This window comes from Poecilia latipinna, unplaced genomic scaffold, assembly GCF_001443285.1.
Source record: "Poecilia latipinna isolate Pla-1442-1.1 unplaced genomic scaffold, P_latipinna-1.0 Scaffold1133, whole genome shotgun sequence".
Lineage (NCBI taxonomy): Eukaryota > Metazoa > Chordata > Actinopteri > Cyprinodontiformes > Poeciliidae > Poecilia > Poecilia latipinna.
In genome coordinates, this window is record NW_015113749.1 from 58815 (window position 1) to 80989 (window position 22175).

Below are 22175 nucleotides of genomic sequence, written 5' to 3' on the forward strand. Positions count from 1 at the left end.
TGATTTGGTCAGTAAAGTTTTGTAGGAATTCAAACCACAGAAAAGTGTGATGGAAAAATTTAGTTACTTTTAAATCATACCCTTTAAACCTGTGACATATTTTAAAACCAGAAACCAAATGATGCCTTTGTCAAACAAAGCACAAAAATCTTTTGACAAAACCTTTCATGTGATTGTTTAATTATGTAAGCATTAACAAGTGGACATAATTTAGTTTTTTTTTTTACTATTTTATTACAGAACGTTCCTATTGCCAATCTCATCCCACACATGTAAACCTCCAAAAACAGACAGACCAGACGTTTTTTTTTTCTGGATGCATGGATGAAAAAAAAATTAAAAATAAAAAAAAAACAACAAAATTAACAGAAATCCAGAGCAGCAGGCCAAAGTTGCTAAACGCTTTCAGTTTTTTGATTTCCTTTTATCTTGACTAGAAAATACACTTACAATTTGAAGCAGCAACAAAATGTGCAAGTACCTGATTATACAACATTATACACGACTTCCTTTATTTCACCACATTATAAACTTCTAAATAGCTCTTTTTGTTTTACCAAAAAGCAAACTAATGATGGCAAAGCAACTTTTATTTTTTATTTTTCCCAGAAACAAAGACATTGCGTTCACCTGGAACTGAACTGAAAAAATGTAAAGAAAAATATTTAATTTTTTTTTTCTTTTGCTGATTAAATCCACTTACTGGAATTTGGGGATGCAATAGGTATTCTGAGTTAATTTTAACTGTACATAGAAGTCACCTGTTTTTCACTGAAAAACTGAACACCTGAATGAAAAATGAATACAAATCATTTTTTTTTTTTTTTTTACACAGCAACTGAGTTATTTCTCTGATGATTATCCTAAAAGATTCCAGTGCATCCTCGTAGCTGTGACCCACAAGGTTTTTTTTTTTTTAGTTGATGAGGAAATGATGTTGTTACAGCAAAAACATCTACATGATGAAGATCTACAGTTTGGTTGGAGTCATGGCAGAGAGCTGGGTCAGCCTGGAGGCGAGGAAGTTCCCACCTAAACGGCTAAAAATGTCCTTTTTTTCCACCATCGCGTCAGTCTTTCAAAGAACAATCTCATCACCGTGGAAGCATTGTTAGATTTCCAGTAGAAGATGTTTGCATTAGGACAAAACAAGAGTTTTCCTTCTTCTATTTGCTTCACGTGTGCAGAGACGAGTTCCTTTTGCAGGAAACCGAAGTTCCAGCCTCATGCTCAAAATGATAATAAAAAATAAAGATAAACAGAATGCGTTCAGCTGTAATGTACAAACATAAACGGGTAAAACGCCAAACACACAGACTCTGGTGCTGTTCCTGTCCATAAAGTGCACTCTCTGGACGCCAGAAAGACAAGAGCAAAGATGAGTGAGTGTGTTGATGTTGGGCAGATTGAGGGAAGTGCCACTCTGTGTGTGTGTGTGTGTGTGTGTGTGTGTGTGTTCAGTCTTTTTCCCGGAGCGACTGTGAATCAGAGGACATGACGGTCTCAGGTGTATGGAGGAGGCGGGCGGCACGGCAGAGTGAAGGTGTGTGTGTCGCTAGTAAACGTAGCCTTCGCTGTAGGGGTGTGGCTGGCAGTAGGGCCCCTCCTGAACGTACGCCATGTTTTCGTCAAAGTGCGACAGCGGCACAGTGTCCTCCTCGTTGATCTGGCGCTCCATGTCCGTCTTCAGCACCGGCCGCTGGTTGTCGGGGAACGCCATTGAGAACAAGGCCTCCGGGTCGCACACGAACTTGTAGACGTATCTCTCCCCGGCAACCTGGTCAATAAAAAACACGAGTTTTTTTCCCTGTTTGATGTCGAGACAAATGCTTGTGTTACGCGGCAAAAACACAAAATCCTACCAATTATTTTTGTCTCGTCCCTAGAGCTAATATTTTAGCACACTTGAAATAAGATAAAAACTAACTTAAATGTAACTTACTTGACACGATATAGCAGCTTGTTTTAAATCAATAAATCCTCAACATTGATTTAAAAAGTCTTGGTTTACTGACAGATTATTTCACTTATGGGAAAAATATTTTGTTATAAGAGAAATAATGTGTTGCTGAAAAGTTACTTGCAGGTTGTATAAGTTTTATTATTACAAAATAATAAAAGATATGTCCATTTCTGCCACCATAACAAATGTAAACATGGGGAGTCGACTAAAATCTGCTATGGCTATCTGCTTTGGTCAGATTACGATTTTACAATAAATAATTATAACTGAGACATTATTTTCATTTTCTTTAATACTCACTCACCCAGTTCTCTTCAAAATGGGAATAACAAGAGTACATGCCAACGGAGTGTTGATATCAATGTATGTCATGAAACGGTTACAAAAATTTTAAAAATAAAAATAGTGGAATTTACAATCAGTTGGGTATCATTGAGTTTGATAGGTAAATTAAAGGTAAAAACATTCTGCAGATGCATATGAAGACTTTCTTTTACCTTTTGCATGATTCCCTTTTCGTAGTAATAGCGAAGCGACCGGCTGAGTTTGTCATAATTCATCGCTGGCCGGTTCTTCTGGATCCCCCACCGACGCGCCACCTTTATCAAGAAAAAACAAAAACAAACAAAATGAAAACAATCCCAGACATTCAGAGGTGGTTTCCCTCTCATGCAGCAGCAGCTGAGATGTTAAACAAACTTATTAATCTGTATTGTCCTAATAACGGTAATTATTCTGCGTCCAGCCTGAGCAGACCTGACCAGGGATGTGTTCATTAGCAGCCTGTCAACGCGGCCAGCTGAGGCGGCAGCAGATGTTACAGCACCTGTCTAGCAGACCACCCACCATCCGGCACCGCGTCCAAATTCACAACACCGCTCGCGCCATCTTCTCTCATTCCAGCTTCATTGCTCTCTCTCAAAATATTACCAAGTAGTTTTGGTCCAGTTTCTAGTGGAAATGTCTTAATGCACTTAAAATAAAACAAAACTGACTTATAAGTAACTTTTCAGCAAGATGTAGCAGCTTGTTCAGAGCCAATAATTCCTTTAATATTGATGAAAAACTAATAGTTCCATTTACTTCACAATCAACGTGCACTGGCCGTTACCTAGCAACCCCAGCTAAGCCCAACACGTTACCTAGCAACCCCAGCCAAGCCCAACCCGTTACCTAGCAACCCAGTATTAGTTCCACTGGCAGTTTATAACTTGGTGAACATTTTTACATTTATAAAATAAATATTAAGGAATTACTGACTTAAAATAATCTCATAGTTCTCACTGAAGAGTTACTTATGAGTTAATTTTATTTTATTTAAACTGTACTAAGAATTCACACTAGAAACTAGTCCAATTTTGTGTTTTGCACAAAAATCATAAAAATCTTACCAAGTATTATTGGTTCTTTGTACCAATAACACCTGACCAAGTACCAAGTATTAAGTACCACAAGTATCTTGGTAATCTTGGAACTTGATAATATTTATATCACAAAGATTTTATTTTACAAAGACATAGTTGCAGTTTTTGTCTGTATGTGAAAGATAAAAGTTTACAGGGTGTGATTACTTTAGCAAGCAACTGTATTATCAAAGTCTAGGCAAATTTACTACACTACAAAACACAAAATATCCAAGTATTACACTAGTTGTAGATATCATATAATTAAAAAATAACTTATAAGTGACTTTTCAGTAATACATAGGCGCTTGATTAAAGTAAATAATTCCTTAATATTTATGAAAAAGATCTCGTTTTATTTTACTTTTAACATGGGAAAAATGTTTTCTTGCTGAAAAGTTACTTGTAAGTCAGTTTTGTCTTATTTCAAGTGGACTAAGATATTTGATTTAGAAACTACACCAAAAATCCTTGGTAGGATTTCTGCGATGCTCCACGTATCTGTTTATATCCTACACCTGTAAAGCCAGGTGCCGTTAGCTCGCGTTTGTCTGCTGCGTCACCTGATGGTATGAATGGACCCCCTGGTGGCTGCGGCTGGCCGGCACCGCCACACACCGCCGGGCTCCATGGACCGCTGCCACCTGCTCATCTGTCTCCTGCTTCCTACTCTCCCCCCTGCTGACCGGACCCCCACAGCAGTAACTGAGGCCCATTGTGGGTGGAGTGGGCATGCACAGATCCAGACTTAACCGCTTTTAGGAAAACGTCTTTTGACTGATTTATAATTTCACATTGTTTGATTTTGCTTTTAAATTCTCATTTTGACCTCATGATATTACAAAAAACCCACCATAGGCAGCTTTTATTCTATTCCACTTCCTTTTGTTACACAAAAGAAGAGAAACCGGTGAATAGGTCTGTCCCGATAACAAATTTTGCTAGATGATAAACTGTCCCAAAAGTTATTGTGATAAATGATAATATTGCTGTTTTGAGACAATTTTCAGGTAAAATAATGGCAATAATGGCATAATAATGTAAGAACAAAGATCAATAAACTTTAAATTCAAATGAACATTGAACACTGGAACTGGAAGGCATTTTAAATATCCAAAACAAATAAACAAACCAACAGAAACAACAAATAACATTAACTATGAAGTCTCTGTAAGCAGAACTGGCCTAGTTGAGACCAAAATATGAAGACTTTTGACATCGACTTTTTTAAAAAAAAGAGAAAAACAATAAATCATGCAAATGGAAATTAGAGTAAAGAGGTTTACATAAACGTAGACAGACTTTATTGTCTTATGTTTAGACATAGACTTTTAAAAACCTGCATATCGAGTGAGATTTAACTTAAACTACCATGAATTCCTGTCACTATAAGTCCAAATAAGCTGCTTCTGGTCAGAGCCCCAACTCAATGTTTACACTCGCATATGAAAATGGCTGCAACCATACATCACTGAAAAGCAGAAGTGGAGCCTCCTGCACAACCAACAAGAACACAGCCAGTGGTTTCTGAACGTAAAGTCAACAACAAAACACTTGTCTTTTCCAGCAGCCATTGTACAGCACATACAGTAATCATTTCAGCCCCAAATCAGAGCAAAGTGTGCTTCCTGCCACAAGGTGTAAATAAATATTAGTGGCAAAAATCTCAGTTTTCAACCATAATGTTAAGTAAAAACTACTAAAAACCGTATAAAGAAACAATTTCCTGCCAAATATGACATAAATATTTGGTTTTTCTGAGGTTTTTACCTCTTCTGGCTCGATGAGTTTGAACTCCATGCCGCGGCCGGTCCAGGCGATGAAGTGTGAGTTGGACGGATCGTCAAGAAGAGCCACCAGGAACTGCCAGAGCTGCAGCGAGCCTCGACGCTGATAGGACGGGCCCTCGCGGTACAGGGCCGCCTCCTGCTTGATGTCACCTACAGAAAACAGAATAAATTCATCATTTTACACTAAAAACAGATCGCATATGCTCAGAAATGTCCGCTGACTCACCTTCGACTTTTTCAGGTACGACGCAGGTGTCGTCGTAGAAGTGCCTCGCCACTTTGTCAAACATGCAACCTTAAACAGAAACAGACATTAGATCAATTTAATGTCACATTGAGAGAGGAAACGTCACATGAAGCAGCATTACGACATCAGCAGGCGTCTTCGTTAGTACCTTCAGTCCTGTTAGTGTGAGCCAGATAGCCGTCTTGCCGTAAGTAGACAGAATGGCAGCTAGGCACTTCTGCTGAAAGCCAGGCAAGAACGAGAGTGGGTGTTAAAGGGCCCAAAGGCGGCATTAAGAACACGATCTCAGCTCTCTGAGAGCAGCCACAGCCTGTTCAATCAATGCACCAGCGGCGCTGATTAAAGAAAATGCCCTCCAGCAGCGGCATTGTAACGCCTTGTAGCCACAGGCGAGCGAACTGTATCTCACTGCGATGCTGGCCCTGGGCCTCTCCACTGGTTCGTCACACAATACCCAAACACGTGTTGATATGATGTAAGGTTTTCATAACGTGGGGACATAAAATGCTGCTACAGTTTTATTTTATTTTGATTTGGAACAAACCTGCTGGTTCTAGCGTCGGTTTTTTACAAAAAGATACCTGTGCAATGGTGGAAATTAACCGAAGAAAATGGTTTAAGAAAAGCCACTTCATATCATAAGCTGACATTGTTTCCACCTTTTACTTTGTAACCACTTATCAGGACTGCAGGTGTTTCTTTCTTTAACAAAAATTGTACCATGTAAGCTAAAGCTAGTATGATATTTGTTGGTCACATACCTCCTGAAAATCATTTCAAATTGATATAAATTGTTTTTATATCAATGTAATTCCCTCTCACAAACACCTTCACCTCATAAAAAAAACAAAGTAAGATGACCTGCTGGTGATAAGGTCGTATTTTGCAAAACATTGTACTGTGGTAGCAGATAAGCTAAAGTTTGAGCTAACGGCTAACTCACCAGACCAGGAGTGGCCATTTCAAAAATATTTGAAATTTAGATATAATTAATATTTTTTCTAATATTGTTTCTAACCAGTTTAATCAAATTTGATTGGTAGAAGATAGTTCATTTCTTTTACAGAAAATCATTTTAGTACTTCTTTGCTAAAGCTAATAGAGTGATATTTTTAGGCTAAATAAAAAAAATGAAATGTGTGAAATTACTAATTAATTAATTATTAATGCCATTCCACAGTTTTAATTGGACAAAATAAGCTATCAGACCACAGGGTATTATTATCTGTCGTTTCCATATGCAGCATGTTAGCTAAAGCGCTACACTAGCTAAAGATGAATATAGCTAAATCTGCCATTACACAACATGGATAGATTACATTTCTATTTATTCAGTTTAACACATTCATTATTCTACTGTCCTATTGATAAGATGTTCTAAAGCTGGTCCAAGTTAAGATTGCACTGTTGCAATAATTTTCTAGTTATTACACATCAAACCCAGACAAGATCTTAAAGCAGATTAGCTTTTAATTTTCTTGAATATTGTACCTAAAATTTTAAAGAAACATTTATTTTATTAAAATCTTGAATTCTAAATGTAAAAGTTAAAGCCATTTTTTAAATTTATTTAAGGTTTTGATAGCATGCTAGCAGAAGCTAACGTTAAAGAATGTTTCAAGATAAATGACTACCCAGAAAAGACTTATAATTATCCTTTTTTATATATATAAAGCCACAAAATTAAACCAGCATTTTCATTTAAACTAAAAAATATCTATGACCCTCTCTAGTTTCCAAACCAAACTCACGTTTTTAGTGTATTTTAGTGATTTGAAATAAATGCCAAAAGGCTAAATAGTGAATAATGAAACACTCACATGTTAGCTGAAGCTGTCAACTATGGCTTCTCTGATCTGCATTAATAATAAAAATTAACCTAATCAATAACTTTAATGCTCCTGCTTTCAACACGAGAAGGAAAATATAACAAAACTTTGAAATAAAAAAATTACGTAAACATTCAGATGGAATTACTGGGCCATAGCACAATACTCTTTGTGTTTAATATTTAGTATATTTAGTAGTATTTTGTCTAGTTTCTTGTGAAAATATCTTAGTACACTTGAAATAAGACAAAACTAACTTACAAGTAACTTTTCAGAAAGAAATCTAAGCTTATTTTTAAGTCAATAATTCCTTAATATTGATCAAAAACGCAGGAAAACTGTTATAAATGAAATTATTTGTCAGTGGAAATAGTACGTTTTCATCAATATTACAAAACTATTTACTAAAAACAAGCTTCTGTTTCTTGGTGAAAAGTTACTTGTAAGTTAATTTTGTCTTATTTCAAGGAAAAGATGTTTGCAGCAGAAATTAGAGCAAAAACATTTAGTAAAATTTTGTGTTTTTGCAGCAAAGCTGTTGTTTAAGTTTCAAACAAACTTTTAATACGTTGTAAAATAAAAGCAGAGCATGAAAAAGAAATTCAGAAATTTTACATTTGATATCCTCAACAAAAAACAAATATTCCAAACAACAACAATGTAATCACATAATTTTTCTACATCAAACACTTTGGAAATGTTTTATCCATTTCCTGACAAAGTGTAAAGTTACAGCGCTGAAGAAAGCAGCCGAACGAACGCAACAGAGCGAATGTTCAATAAATACACTGAGGCCCTCATTTAGGCCCATAAACATTTCTCTGAGCTTCATCAAAGTAATGGGCCTGTAGAGGAAATTGCTGCTAATGAAATTAGGATTCCCCTCCCATCCTCTCCGACAGGCCTGCTCCTGTCGACATGCAGCTAATAAACACCCTCATCCTCCATCCTGTCTCTGCTCTGCAGCTGGACTCGCTTTCAAACCAAAAATGTGCTTTATGTGGTTTAGTTTTATTCATAATGTCATGTTTGATGCTGTTTGACTGGACTAGTACACGTTGTTGATTGTTTTTACCATTTACAATGTAAAAGAAATGTAGAAAGTTGTTGAAAAAAACCAAACAATTTGTAGTCCTGGGAATTGATGCTCAAAAATCAAGTTTAAAACATGTTTAAGTTTTGTTTTTGCGTCATCCAATCACCCAGGGCGTGTATTTTTAAACCTTTTTTTCAATGTAAGATCATTTATTTGTTGGCTTTTTGCCCCGAGTATTGAACAGGCACGCTAGTATTATAACAAGGTTTTAATTACAAAGTTTTGATAATTATTGAGTCAGTAGGTTATATATTTAATTAAACTGAGGTAAGGAGTAGGATTAAATAAGTTTTCACTTCTTCCTGCTCCTTTTCAAACAGAAAAGTGGTGGTAAATAATTATGTATGCACGTTTTCTCTGTTCTGATTGATTTTTTTTCTTGGTTTTAAAAACTTGTTTGAATTTAAAAAAAATCTTTTTTAATTTAAGAAAAAGGCAGGCAGCTAAACTAACCTAATACTAGTAATTTTATTTTATGCACAACCTATTTTTTCTTTAAATATAGTTTATTTTCCTTTTTTAATTTAAACAGAATCTGTAAACTGCTAGAATAGAAAAATTGGTTTCTGATTGGAAAACATTTTCTGAACCAAGAATTGAATCGTGACCCTAAAATCAGTTTTAGGTAATGAAGGATTCACTTTTTAAATTTCTGATACCGATACAGATGTCTGAGGTTTAGTATCGGCCAGAACTGATCCGATACAGAAAAACATCGCTGAATAGATTTAAAATGTTTCCTTTTTTTAAACACAGTCATAAATATTCTGAATTTGTTAACTCTGCACCAGTTCACCTCACTTAAACTCACCAATAGCTTCACAAACCTGGTGAAACCTGTAAAAACAACTTTAATTTGTTCAATAAAGAAAGTGAAACTCACAGACAATTGGTCAAACGTCTAAAAATAAACCATCTTTCAAATGGTTCAGACTGTTATTAGAAATCCTAAATATAATGTAAAATAAATAATAAAGAATGACGCCACTCAGAGCTGAAAGCATAGAACTAGACTGTATAGATCAATATCAGGACCGATACAGCTATCAATATCAGATCAATTCATCTCTGATTATAATTAAATGTTTTTATTTGTTTTTTTAAGTTTTTATATGAGATCCAGACTTCCTTCATTATGTTGTTAAATTTTAGCAGAGCGTGTCTGTAAGACGTCTGAGCAGAGCAGCCATGTGTTTCTTCTGGCATCATCCAGTGGTGTTAATTGGTATTTAGAAGCCACACAGTTGTGAAACCTGGTGAGCGCATCTATGGTGAGCGAGAAAACACCAAAAATTCACAGTTATCTGGTTTTTCAAAAAAAAAAAAAAAAAACAGCTACTGCGGCTGGTTGGCACACAGATGGAGTCGCAGTGAGGAGACATGAGTTTCTTTTCCTGAACTCATCGATGTTTTCTCTCCTAACTGGACGCAGCTCTGGCTCTGCTTGTGAATGAAGCCAGCGGTCCGGCGGATGTTCATTCATGCCGCGGCGCCGCTTCGGGCCTCCTGATTAGCTCCCGTTAGTGTCCAACCAGAGGGAGCTAGCATGAGTGGGAGGACTGAAACCAGCCCTTCTTCTTCTTCTCCTTTCCTTTTCTCCATTAAAGCTCCACAGGAAGTGGCGAACAACGCAGACGCCCGACCAGAACCCCGGCTCTAATCACAGGCAAACTCAATAACGACGCCCCCTCTCATAATGTCTCCTCTCAGCAGGGTTATGACAGCTTTTTCATTACAGGTTGGTTTTATTTGTCTAATTTTAAATGTTAAATGTTTAGTTTCAGTTTAGTTTTTTTTAGTAGTTACAGTGGTGGTTTCAGTTTTTAGTAGTTACAGTGGTGGTTTTAGTTTTTAGTAGTTACAGTGGTGGTTTTAGTTTTTAGTTTTTACAGTGGTGGTTTTAGTTTTTAGTTGTTACAGTGGTGGTTTTAGTTTTTAGTTGTTACAGTGGTGGTTTTAGTTTTTCATACTTCGGTTGATTTATAGGTGTTCAAACAGGTCTAAGTATTGGATTTAGGTAAGAAATCAATTAATCGCAATTGAAATGAGCTTATATGTAATGTTGAATAAACATTAGATATAATTCCAGTTAGCTATAGTTTCTCCCCATTAATTATTTATTATTAATTCATTTATTTAAACAGAAATGTTTTCTCAGTTTCAGCTTTTGTCATTTCTTTAGTTTTAGTTAACAATAATAACCTTCCCTCTTTGTCACGATAACAAATTTTGCTGGACGATATATTTTCCCAAAAGTTATGGCGATAAACAATAAAATTGTTTTTTAAAGACCATTTTCAAGTATTAAAAAGGTGATAACATAATAATGTCTAAAGAAACTTGCTTTAGCCTTTTTGAAATTTTTAAATCAAGCTAGGTGTGAAAAACTGAAGCTACCACTAACTGCTACAAACTAAACTGAAACTAAACATTTAAAAACTAGCAAACCCACTCCAAGAACTAATTAAAGCTAACTTAATTAGACAAAAAATGAGAAAAGCAAATTAACTGATTTATTGCTTATTGCCTCTCGCTGATGAAATGAATCTTCTGCGGGTGAAAAAAGTGAAATCAAGCCGTCAGCCTCTCACCTGAGTCGTAGGTGAAGTCCCTGGGCTCCTGCTTGATCATCATGCTGGCTGGGTAGGCGTGGGGCAGCGGCGCGCCCATCATGGCCGGGTGCTCGAACAGGGGGTCCGGGTACTCCTGCTTGAAACCCTGAGGGGGGAAGGGGATGCTGGGCTCCGACAGCTGCCGGTGGTAGATGGGCCGGCTGTCCCGGGCCATCGTCGGCGGGGAGGGAAACGAGTGGCACGGCTCAGAGAGCTGGCGTCGAAATCTGGGAAAACAGTCACCAGACACATCAGGCACACAATAAAAAATGGGAGAAATAAAAAAAAAAAAGAAAAATAACACTTTTTCTATAAGCAATTAATTGTTTTAAGTATTTTTCAACACTGTTAAGTTGTAGGAGGGGTAAGAAAGAACTCAAATTCAAAGATACTAAACTCAAATTAACTCAAATTCTTAGTTATAGTGATGGCTGTTGGCAGGAGAGATCTCTTGTAGCTGCCTGTATTGCAGCGAATTTGAAGAAGTCTCTGACTGAAGACACTGTTGGAAGTTTGTAAAAAAAAAAAAAAAAGCAAATTTTTCCCCTCAGAAAGGCAGGAATGAAAGTTTGTAAGAGAAAAAATCTCAATGAAAGAGACAGAGCAACTCTAAAATGCTGCTGGTAAAAGACAAAAAAGGTAAATAATCCTATTTTTAAGGGCTTTTTTTCATAGCCATATGGTGGCCTTTTAAAGTATCTTTTTACACTTCAAAAACACATTACAAAACAAGACAATTTCAATGTAAGTGAAATAATCTGCCAATGGACTCAATACTGGGTTGCTAGGTAACGGCCTGGGCTTGGCTGGGGTTGCTAGGTAACGGCGCAATAAACAGATCTAGTACTTTTTCATGAAAACCAAGGAATTATTTACGTAAAACAAGGTTCTATATTTTCCTGATAAGTTACTTTTACGTTAGTTTCGTCTTAATTCAAGTGTAAGAAGATATTTGCAGTAGAAACTAGAAACAAATACTCTCAGATTGAGTGTTTTGCTATTATCTAGAGCTAATAGGACAATAATGTTCTGCCAAAGTTGTTTTCCCCTCTGGCCAGTTAATAAACACTGTGGCACCATTACGGTCCGTTGTCAGGGCAACCAGCGGGTTAATGGTGACGTTGCGGCGGTACCTGTGGTCCATGGAGTAGGCGCTGTCCGGGAGAGGCTGTGAGGGCGGGATGTGGGCGTAAGTCCGGTCCGGTTTGGGCGTGGGCGAGCCATGGTGCAGGGGGGACACCGGGGTGCTGCAGGGGGGCGTCACTGGGCTGGAGGGCTTCATTCCTGTGTGGTGCTTCTGCTCATAGGCACTGCGGCAACAAAACAACCCAGATGTCAGGGAACTGTGGCGCTCTGGTACCGAGTCCAGAACGTTCTGGTACCGAGTCCAGAACGACACAGATGAGGTGAAATAAGTTACTGTAGCCAAGCTGGACATGTTACAACAATGCAAGTTTTGGTTATTTGAAAAGATGTGCAATAATAAACATGAAGGAGTTTTATGTTTATGACTGTTGGTCACAAAACAACATTATCATTTATTGATAAATGATAATGTTGTTGTTTTGGTGCCATTTTCAGGTAATATTATTAGCGATAATAATGTAAGAATAAAACTTCAAATTCTAATGAACATTTAACACTGGAACTGGAAGACATTTTAATTATCTGAAATAAATAAACAAAACAGCAGAAACAACAAATAAATAAAGTTTCTGTAAACAAAAATGGCTAGTTCAGACCAAAACATCAGACTGAAGACTTTAGTCAAAAAGGTTTTGGTAGAAAGAGAGAAAAACATGCAAATGGAAATTATAGAGCTAATCTTAATTTATCATACAATTAATTGATTTATTGATTATTGTGATTACTACCCAACTCTGATTAAAAGTAAATTAAAAGTGTAAACTTTGCATTACGAGTGTCGTTATTCACCAAATAATAATGTATTTGGTGAATTTACCAAATAAATGTTATTATTACCATTTATTATTATAAGTAAGTTTTATTATTTATAATAACACTTACTTGGTAAATTTACCAAATAATAACACTTTATTTGGTAAATTTGCCAAATAAATACACTTTATTTCATTTGTTTACCAAATAACACTTGATAAACATTCAAACATAGACGTTCATGAACACTCCTTCATGTTAGTAACAAGTTTCATCTGGGCGTCTTGTGCACAGCCCTTCAGATGAAGCGCCAGCCATGTTTTAACAGGTGAAGTGCGCGGCGGGCCACCTGATGCTGTACGGACACTTCTCCCCATACTGGAGCTTGAAGGGCCGCTCCTGACTGCAGTTGGAGCTCAGCTCTGAGCACGGGCTGTGCAGCTCCCGCTTGATCTTCAGCTGCAGTCCGTGGAAAGCCACTGCGGGACAAAGAGACAAACACACCTGAATCACAACGGCGTCACATCAAGTTTAATATTAAAAGTTAAAACATTTCTAAGGAGCTCAGGAGGAAAAATAAACTCATACACTGCAATAACACAAGATCTTACCAAGTAATTTTGGTCTAGCTTCTAGTGAAAATGTATTATTTCACTTAAAATAAGACAAATGAACTTAAAAATAACTTTTCAGCAAGATATAGAAGCTTGTTTTAATTCAATAATTCTTTAATATTGATGAGTTTGTTCTTTTGGCAGTTAAATGAACTTATCTTGTTATAAGTTAAATAATCTGCCAATAAAACTAGAACTTTTTCATCAATATTAAAGAATTATTTACTTAAACAAGCTTCTACATCTTACAAAAAAGTTACCTGTAAGTTAGTTTCGTCTTATTTGCACAAAAACTAGACCTACATTACTTGGTAAGATTTAGTGTTTTTACAGTGTAATTTACACACAGAAAACAACAAAAACAAACAATCATTAAGGTTTTTTTTCTAGTGCAAACATCTGATTAAGACAAAACTAATGTGAAAGTAAGATGAGATCAGCAAGATGTAAGAGCTAGTTTTATGTAAATAATTCATGTATGTTGGTGAAAAAGTTCTGGTTCCACTGGTTGATTATTTCACTAATAACATGGGGAAAATATCTGGTTGTAAATAAATTTATCTGCCAATGGAACCAGAACTTTTTAATCAGTATTAAAGAATTATTTACCTTAAAACAAGCTCCTTGAACAAGGACAATAAATAATTGACTAAAGTCTTAATTCTGATTGCAAATAAATGTTTTAGTTCTGCTTGGTTAGGAACATAAACTCCCAGTTTTATGGACTGGAGAGACAGAATTAAATAAAGATTAACATTATGGAAAAAAAAATTTAAATCTAAATGGAAACCAGTAACTGGATCCATGTTGAAATACCTCAATATATATTTTCAATTTATTTTGTACTATTATTATTGTTACTTTAGTTTTAATCTTTCCTTTGTCTGTTGTTGTTATTCTCACTCTAATTAAAGTGGATTTACAAGTTTATGGACGTATTTGATGAATACTACACTGTAAAAAATATCTGTAAAATTTACGGTAAAACACTGATAGTTGTGACAGCTGCCAGTATTTTACCGTAAATTTTACAGATTTTTTTTTTACAGTGTAGCCTTTCTTAATGGGTTTAATTTTTGTCTGAGAGAAATGTATTTTTGTTTTCTTTTTCCTTCATCGGAAAAGTAAACATCTCCTCACCAATTTACGGTAATTTATTATTGTTAGTGTTTTTGTGTAGCATTTGGCGCAGTTTAAACCTGTTTTTGAAATGATATATGAATAAATTTGACATTGATCGTCTCCAGATTTAAACAACATCTATGCTTATCGTAGTTCAAATGAAGGTTTTTATGAATGAGATGTTAATAATCTGGGATAAAAGTTGGACCTGTGTTTGCAGTGTATAAGACAGTTACTGGGAAATACATAAAAAGATACTTCTGAGTTAGTTTTGTCTTATTTTGTGTGTAGTAAGGTAAGATTTTGTGTTTTTGCAGTGAAACACAGACTCCACCTGTCCTCCATTTTGACGTCTCAGGACGTCACCGACACAAACAAACAACTCACTTCAAATCTCGTTTGTTTCTCCTGCCGGTTCTCTGCTGGTGAAATATGACAATCATAAAACGGGCCCCTATAAATACTTTATCTGCTTTCAGCAGGCTGTCAATACGTTCCAGACGACAACAACGGGCGCATTGATCCGCCGGGCCGGGCGGGGCCGGGGGCCCTGCGGCCCCCGCTGTGAGCCCGGTCCATCTGAGAGGCTGTTAAGTGCCTGATCAGTCCTGATTAACATCCCATCATCTCGAGTCATGATCAACGCTAATCTAATCGACTGCGTCTCTGAAGGAAAGCCCAGTCAGTCGGTCAGAATGAAGCCGGGCTCGGGTTGCCTGGCCGCGTCTCGCTGACAGCGGATCGGTTCTGGAAGCAACGGCAACACGCTTCAAAAAATAACACAAATCATACCAAGCATTTTGGTATTTTGAGATTAAAATCAGAATTACAAGAAAAAGTCGGAATTCTGATCGTAAAGTCAGAGTAAAGAAGTAAAGAGATCTGAGATTAAAGCCGGGCTCGGCTTTAATCTCAAGAAAATTATCTATTAAAAAATTATCTATTAATTATCTATTACCTCAGAATTCTCAGAAAATAGTCAAAATTCTGAGATTAAACTGAGAATTATGAGAAAGGGGGTTGGTTCTGACTCGTGAGTTGAAGCGATCCCACACTAAAAAAAAGACACAAAATCATACCAAGTATTTTGAGATTGAAGTTGAAATTATGAGAAAAATGTCAGAATTCTAAGATTAAGATCAGAATTCTGAGAAATTGGAGATTAAAGTCAAAATTCTCTGAAAATAATCATATTTCTGATATTAAAGTCAGACCTCAGGGAAAATAATCTGAGATTAAACCTCAGAGTTCTCTGAAAAAAGTCAAAATTCTGAGATTAAACTGAGATTTATGAGAAAGGGAATCGGTTCCGACTCGAGGTGGAAGCAAACACATCACACTTTAAAACACACTCAGTCATACTAAGTATTTTTTAGTGTTTTGAGATTAAATTCAGAATCCTAACGTGTTTTGGTATTTCGGTCTTCGTCAGTGGTCCAAACGTTTTGCATGGGGTCAAAAAAGTTGAAAGAACCACAAAATTTTAACAGCATGCTATTTTATTTTTTTATTCTTATCTGTTAAATAAACTAAACACACAACAAAGCAGTCAGATTTGTGTAAATTGTATATTTAAAACAAAAAACGGAAAAAGTCCTGCAGGTTTGCCAAAAGCAGCAAACCATGCACTAAACTCTGTTTTAACTGATCTTTATTATTAAAATAAATTAAATTCAAAGCAAAAACCTGGATGAATGTTTTGTGTTTTCAGTGAAAAATTCCCTGTTGTTTTTAAATCTGCATCAGCAGCCTGATCCAGGGCCGCACAGAATTGTTCCGAGGGCCGCAAATGGCCCCTGAGCCACACTTTGGACACAGTATTGGACACAGTATAAATAATACACCTGAAATAAAGAATTTTTTCTTTAATATTATTAAAGTTGATTGATTGATTGATTGATTGATTCCTATGTTATAATGTAACAAGTACTTAGTTATCAATATTAAGGAATTATTGACTTTATAATCTTGTATATCTTGATGAAAAGTTACTTGTAGTTTGTTTTGTCTTATTTCAAGTGCACTTGGATATTTTAACTACAAACTAGACAGAAAATACTTGGTAAGATTTTATATTTTTGCAGCATTAACAGATTTTAGTGAAGAAAATTAAAAATTTTGTTTGATTACTGAGAACATTCTGGATGGTTCAGTTGGTAAAGATAAAACTGAGATTTTGAGTTTTTGCAGTGTTATATTGGCACGAAGGTGGAGTATATTAACTAATTAAGTGACTTAAAAAGCTATTTGGTTTCAGTGGATTTTAAATTGGGATATTAGGAAAGAAACATATAAACTAGACAAAAGTACGTGGTGATATCTTTGCAGTGCAGAATGCATGAGCAGAAAGAGAGATGGAAACTTGACGAACTGTCAGTGAAGCTGCAGAACAAACATTGAGATCCAGCAGCTGTTTTGGGTTTTTCTCTAATCTGCCTGACATCTGCTGGGTGTGCAGGGGTCTGTCCGCCGAGCGCCTGGGGGCCCGACCGCACGGCCCCGCATGCCGGGCCCCAGGGGTCGTTCGCAGCCCTCACTGGGGGCCTGACCTTTCCAGGTCATCGATCGGAGGTCAAAAAGACACTTCCTGAGGGGAGACCTTTTGACGGGGCTCGTTTAGACGGCACAGAGTCAGAATGACGTCTGAGCTTCAATCGTCACGATTAAAACCGTCATCGGTTTGATTATCAACCGATACAGGAGAAGATTACAACCACTTAAAAACAAAGAAATCTAACTCTGATAAAGAGTCTGATATAAAAATCTAAGATTAAAGTCACAATTAGGTTTTTTTTCAGTCGCCAAAAAACACACAAAATATTTCTAGTATTTTAATCTAGTATTTCTAATATTCTAGTATTTTAGATCTAGTTTAGTGCAAATATCTTAGCTCACTTAAAATAAGATAAAATTAACTTACAAGTAGCTGGAAAGCTACTTGTAAGTAACTTTGTTTTGCAAGTAACTTTTTCTTGTAAGTTTTGCTGAAAAGTTAAAACAAACTCTCTGCAGGAGTTTAACTGAAAAATACCTAATATTACTGAAAATGTACTAGTTCCATTGACAGATTATTTCACTTATAACAAAACATTTTCACCATGTTACAAATAAAATAATATATCTAATATATACTTTGTTGCTAGGTAACAGGCTGGGCTTGGGGTTGCTAGGTAACAGGCTGGGCTTGGGGTTGCTAGGTAATGGCACAACACCCATTGATAATGAAATAAATGGAACAAGAACTTTTTCATCAATATTAAGAATTTATTGACTCTAAACAAGCTGCTATATCTTACTGAAAAGTTAATAAGTTAGTTTTGTTTTTTTATAAGTGTACTGAGATATTTCCACCAAATATATTTATTAAGATTTGTGTTTTTGCAGTGTATGTACTGAAATTTAAAAAGTAACAGAAAACGACGTAAATTTAATAAGATCTTATATTTCTTGTGATCTAAAATCTTTTGATAGGATCGTTTACCTCGTCTGTTGTCATTTGCTTCTTTTATGCTTTTATTGTATCAAACTCCCCAGAAGTTGAAACCATAAGCGGATTTTCCCAAAATAGGAACAAACGCAAAAAATCAACAACTTAGCAATTTCCAACCCAGCAGATGCCAAAACTCTAGTTTTAATTTCTTAATTTAATTAAAGTTAAGAGGTGAAGTTCCTCGGTTTGCGTGAGAATCCCTCAGAAAGACTCGACTGAGCGTCGCATCGGGTCGTAACAATGCAGCAGCACAGAGTCTTAAATTAGAAATGGAAATGTCACAATAGATTTCGTCAGCAGGGTGCCAAGGTACACAAATCAATAGCGAGGGCATCGCCTCTGACTGAAGCAGAGACTTCCTATCCAGTCCAGAATGTCATGCCCATCATGGCTTGATTGCTCTCATTATCTGCATATTGATTAATCAAGATGGAAAGGAGAGAGGTAGTTAGAGCAATTATCAGGCCTATTTTTAATGCTAATGTTTTTGTGCCATTCTCTTAAACATTTATTAGTTTTCTCAGGTCTTTGCTGTGCGGATAGTAAAAAATATTTATTGTCAAAAACCTTTAAGGCTCTTCAATCCAGTTCATGTTGTTCTTAAAAGTATTTTGTACCGATTAGTAGATATAATTTTATTATCATAAGAAGCATTCATTTATGTTTTGCTTTTGAATATTTGATAATAATAGTAAAATATATTGGTTGTAAAATACACATTATTACCAAATAAACGTGACATTCTAACAGTTAGATAAAACGTATGAGTTACAAAATCCCATTTAAAAAGCTTTTACCACTTTTATTATTTTTCACAGCTATCTACATTTCTTGACCTGAATTTTGCTTTTCTATAGAGAATGTTTAAATAAAAACACAAAACCAAATTTTGCTGGACGATAAATTGTCCCAGAAATTACTGCAATAAATTATAACATTGTTGTTTTGAGACCATTTTCAAGTAATACAATGGCATAAATAATGCAAGAACACATTCTGACAGATCAATAAACTTTAAATTCTGACAAACGTTTGACAGAAAACATCTAAAATAAATAAACAACAGAAAAAACAAAGAAAAATGAGTGAAAAAGGGACCAAAACACCAAACTGAAGATCAGTTTTGGTAGAAAGAAAAACTCTAATTGATGCAAATAGAAATTATTGAGCTTGTTTTAATTGAACTCATTGATTTATTGTTTATTTTTCACAACTACCTGCATTTCTTAACCTGCATCTTTCTTTTCTGTGGAGAATGTTTACATAAAAACACAAGTAATCCGCCACAAAGACGGAAAACGACAGACAGAAGCTACGGAGCTCGTTTTAGTCAACCACCTCTTGGTGACGGATCTGTTGGCCCAAACTGCTGTGAACTCTTAGGAGCAAATTGTGAATTTTGGCAGAACCGGAGCCGACGTTTGGCAGATATTTCTCCGGTCCATTCATAAAAAAGTTCAGGTCTTTTGGCAGCGGTGAAAAACCTCCCATTCCATTTTCACCTGCTGCAGGCGCTCGGCTCTGCTGCTAAATGATGGCGGCTCGGATGTGCCGGCAACGTGTGGCCTCATTTTACACCTCCGCTCCTCCTTCGTTCCCTGCTAAGTTATGCTAATGGTAAGCATCTGTGTTGGAGTTTGAGACAAAGAAATTTCTCCCGATTCTCCTTCAGCTTTGTGACACTTTTGCTTTGCATGCTGGTTGGTCGGCGGAGAGCAGAAAGTTGACATTGAGGACGGCTGTCCTGCTTGCTCAACATGAAAAGGTCATGAAATTTAAGGTGGAAAAAACACAAAATGAGCCAAAAGTTTACTGGATCATTTAGCTCATTTTTACAGTTTACATCAAATTAAAACTGGATTTCATTCTTTTACTTTCGGTTTTGATGGGAAATGAAATAAATTATGTTGCAATAAACAATCTATCAATTCAGTTGATCACAGAGACAAATTAAATCAAGCTCAGTAATTATATTTATATTTTGACTTATAGTTTTTCCTCTTTTCTTTCTCTCTTTCTACCAAAGCTGATCTTCGATCTTTTGTTTTGAACTATCCCTTCTCTTGAAGGACAGTTTTGTTTATAATTCTTCTTTTGTTGTTTCTGTTGTTTTGTTTGTTTATTTTGGATATTTAGTGTGAAATGTTCATTAGAAAATAAATTTTGAGAATGTGTTCTTTCATTATTTACGCCGTTACCTTTAGATTACTTGAAAATGGTCTCAAAACAATATTATCGTTTATCGCAATATCTTCTGGAACAATTTATCATCCAGCAAAATTTGTTTATCTAACTGGTTTATTTGTATTTTTATTTATTTTTCTCTACAGAAAAGCGAAATCCAGGGTAAGAAATCTAGATATTTGTGAAAAATAATAAAAGTTGTTTAAATGTGATTTTTTAACTCATATTTTTTGTTGTCTAACTGAAAAAGGTTGATGTGTCAAATATGATACAAACATAACAGAAAGCCAGGTGATATTTGACATTTACAGGAATCAAAAAACAGTTTAATTTTGAAATAATATGATTTTTTTCTTTTATCAGTTGAATCAAAAATCACTGATTGTCAAAATTCTCAAGACTTCATATGATCAAAAACCCAAACTGTAATCCAATTGTTGTGGATTTTAGCCCATATTTAGTGATCTAACATTAATGATAACCTTTTAAAAACTGAGTAAAAATGAATAATTTTCTTAAAGTCTGATGATGAGAATCAGTGATTGATTATTTCTTATAAGCACCAAAACCTTGAGACCAAACTTAAGTATCAATGGCTGCTCTATCAATCTAATAATGCTCAATTCTGATTTTTTCCCAAATTACTATGTACAACAACACTTTCAGATGATGAAAATGTTAATTATTAATTGTTATTTTAATACATTCTTCAAAAGAAAAGGGAGGCCAATGAACTGCAGTAGACTGGAGTTTTACCATTATTGCCAAATATCCAAAAATAAAATTTAAATGAACGCTTCTTATGATAAAAAACATCAAATTGTGTAAAATTATATCAACTCTTCTATACAAAATACTTTTATAAACTCATTTGTTCTTTGCTAATCCTAACTAGTTTGCATAAGCAAATATGAAGCTAGCCATGTAGCATGCTAGCTAAATTCATCTTATATTTTCAGACAAACACATTTACTTATTTTATGCATCGATCTATAATACACAGATTTTGCTAATGTTAATGTTTCATACTATCAAAAATGATTAGCATTAGCTACTAATTTGACACGTGGCAAGCTAACAAAGGAAATGTTTAACACTCCTGTCACGATCTAAATTTTAGACAAAATTAATGAGTAGATCATATTTTTATACCATAAAACAAATTTTCCCCTTAGAAAAGCTAACAATTTTTAGCAATAAGCTAGAAATGTAGTTAGCTAGCTAATTTAGTAATTATCCAAACATGAATATTTTCTGAATAAATGTGTCGCTGTCATTTGGATTTATGGAATCTGATATATTTATTTGTACTTTAAACCAAAAACATGTTTTGAGTCGAAATGTTCTGTCATAAAGGACAGATTGACAAGATGGCAAATAAACTGTCGCTGATGGTCTTCAGATTCATGACACATAAAACTTTAGCTTTGTGTTTTTACTAAATGTGGCCTGCACCATTATTTTTAAAAGATGGATGGTTTAATAGACATTCAGCCCATAAAAAGCTCCTTTAAAACACTGAACGTCTTTCTTTATAAACTGACCCAAGTAAACAGTTACTATTGAGTTTTAACTGAGTCAAAACATTTAAAGGCTTTTTCTGGACGACTAAACCACATCAACACTTCTTTTCTATGTATTTTAGAATATATTTTCTAAAATACATAGAATATATTGGATTATTGAAAAAATAAATAACTGCAGAAACACAAAATCTTACCAAGTATTTTTGGTCCAGTTTCTAGTGCAAATTTCTTGTTACACTTAAAATAAGACAAATTAACTTAAAACTAACTTTTCAGCAAGATATAGGAGCTTGTTTTAAGTAAATAATTCCTTAATATTGATGATAAAGAACTTGCTCAATTGGTAGATAAATTGACCTGTAATATAGGAAAAATGTTGTTATAAGTAAAATAATCTGCC

At 35.3% G+C, this 22175-nt stretch overlaps 1 protein-coding gene across 4 annotated transcripts in view; it reads right to left on the reverse strand.

Moving 5' to 3' along the window:
• Positions 1-223: 223 nt before the first annotated feature.
• etv1 (ETS variant transcription factor 1) overlaps positions 224-22175 on the reverse strand; it is a 29652-nt gene continuing 7700 nt past the window's right edge. For 2 of the 4 annotated variants that reach the window (XM_015052789.1, XM_015052791.1), the window contains 8 exons: positions 13189-13318; positions 12074-12250; positions 10920-11167; positions 5552-5620; positions 5383-5451; positions 5137-5306; positions 2461-2562; positions 224-1777 (listed from right to left, as the gene is read on the reverse strand). In XM_015052789.1, coding sequence (XP_014908275.1) covers positions 1556-1777; positions 2461-2562; positions 5137-5306; positions 5383-5451; positions 5552-5620; positions 10920-11167; positions 12074-12250; positions 13189-13318 — 1187 coding nt within the window. In that variant the 3' untranslated portion in view covers positions 224-1555. Of the gene's footprint in view, positions 1778-2460; positions 2563-5136; positions 5307-5382; positions 5452-5551; positions 5624-10919; positions 11168-12073; positions 12251-13188; positions 13319-22175 lie in introns of all 4 variants that reach the window. The other 2 variants (XM_015052788.1, XM_015052790.1) reach the window with 1 other exon arrangement.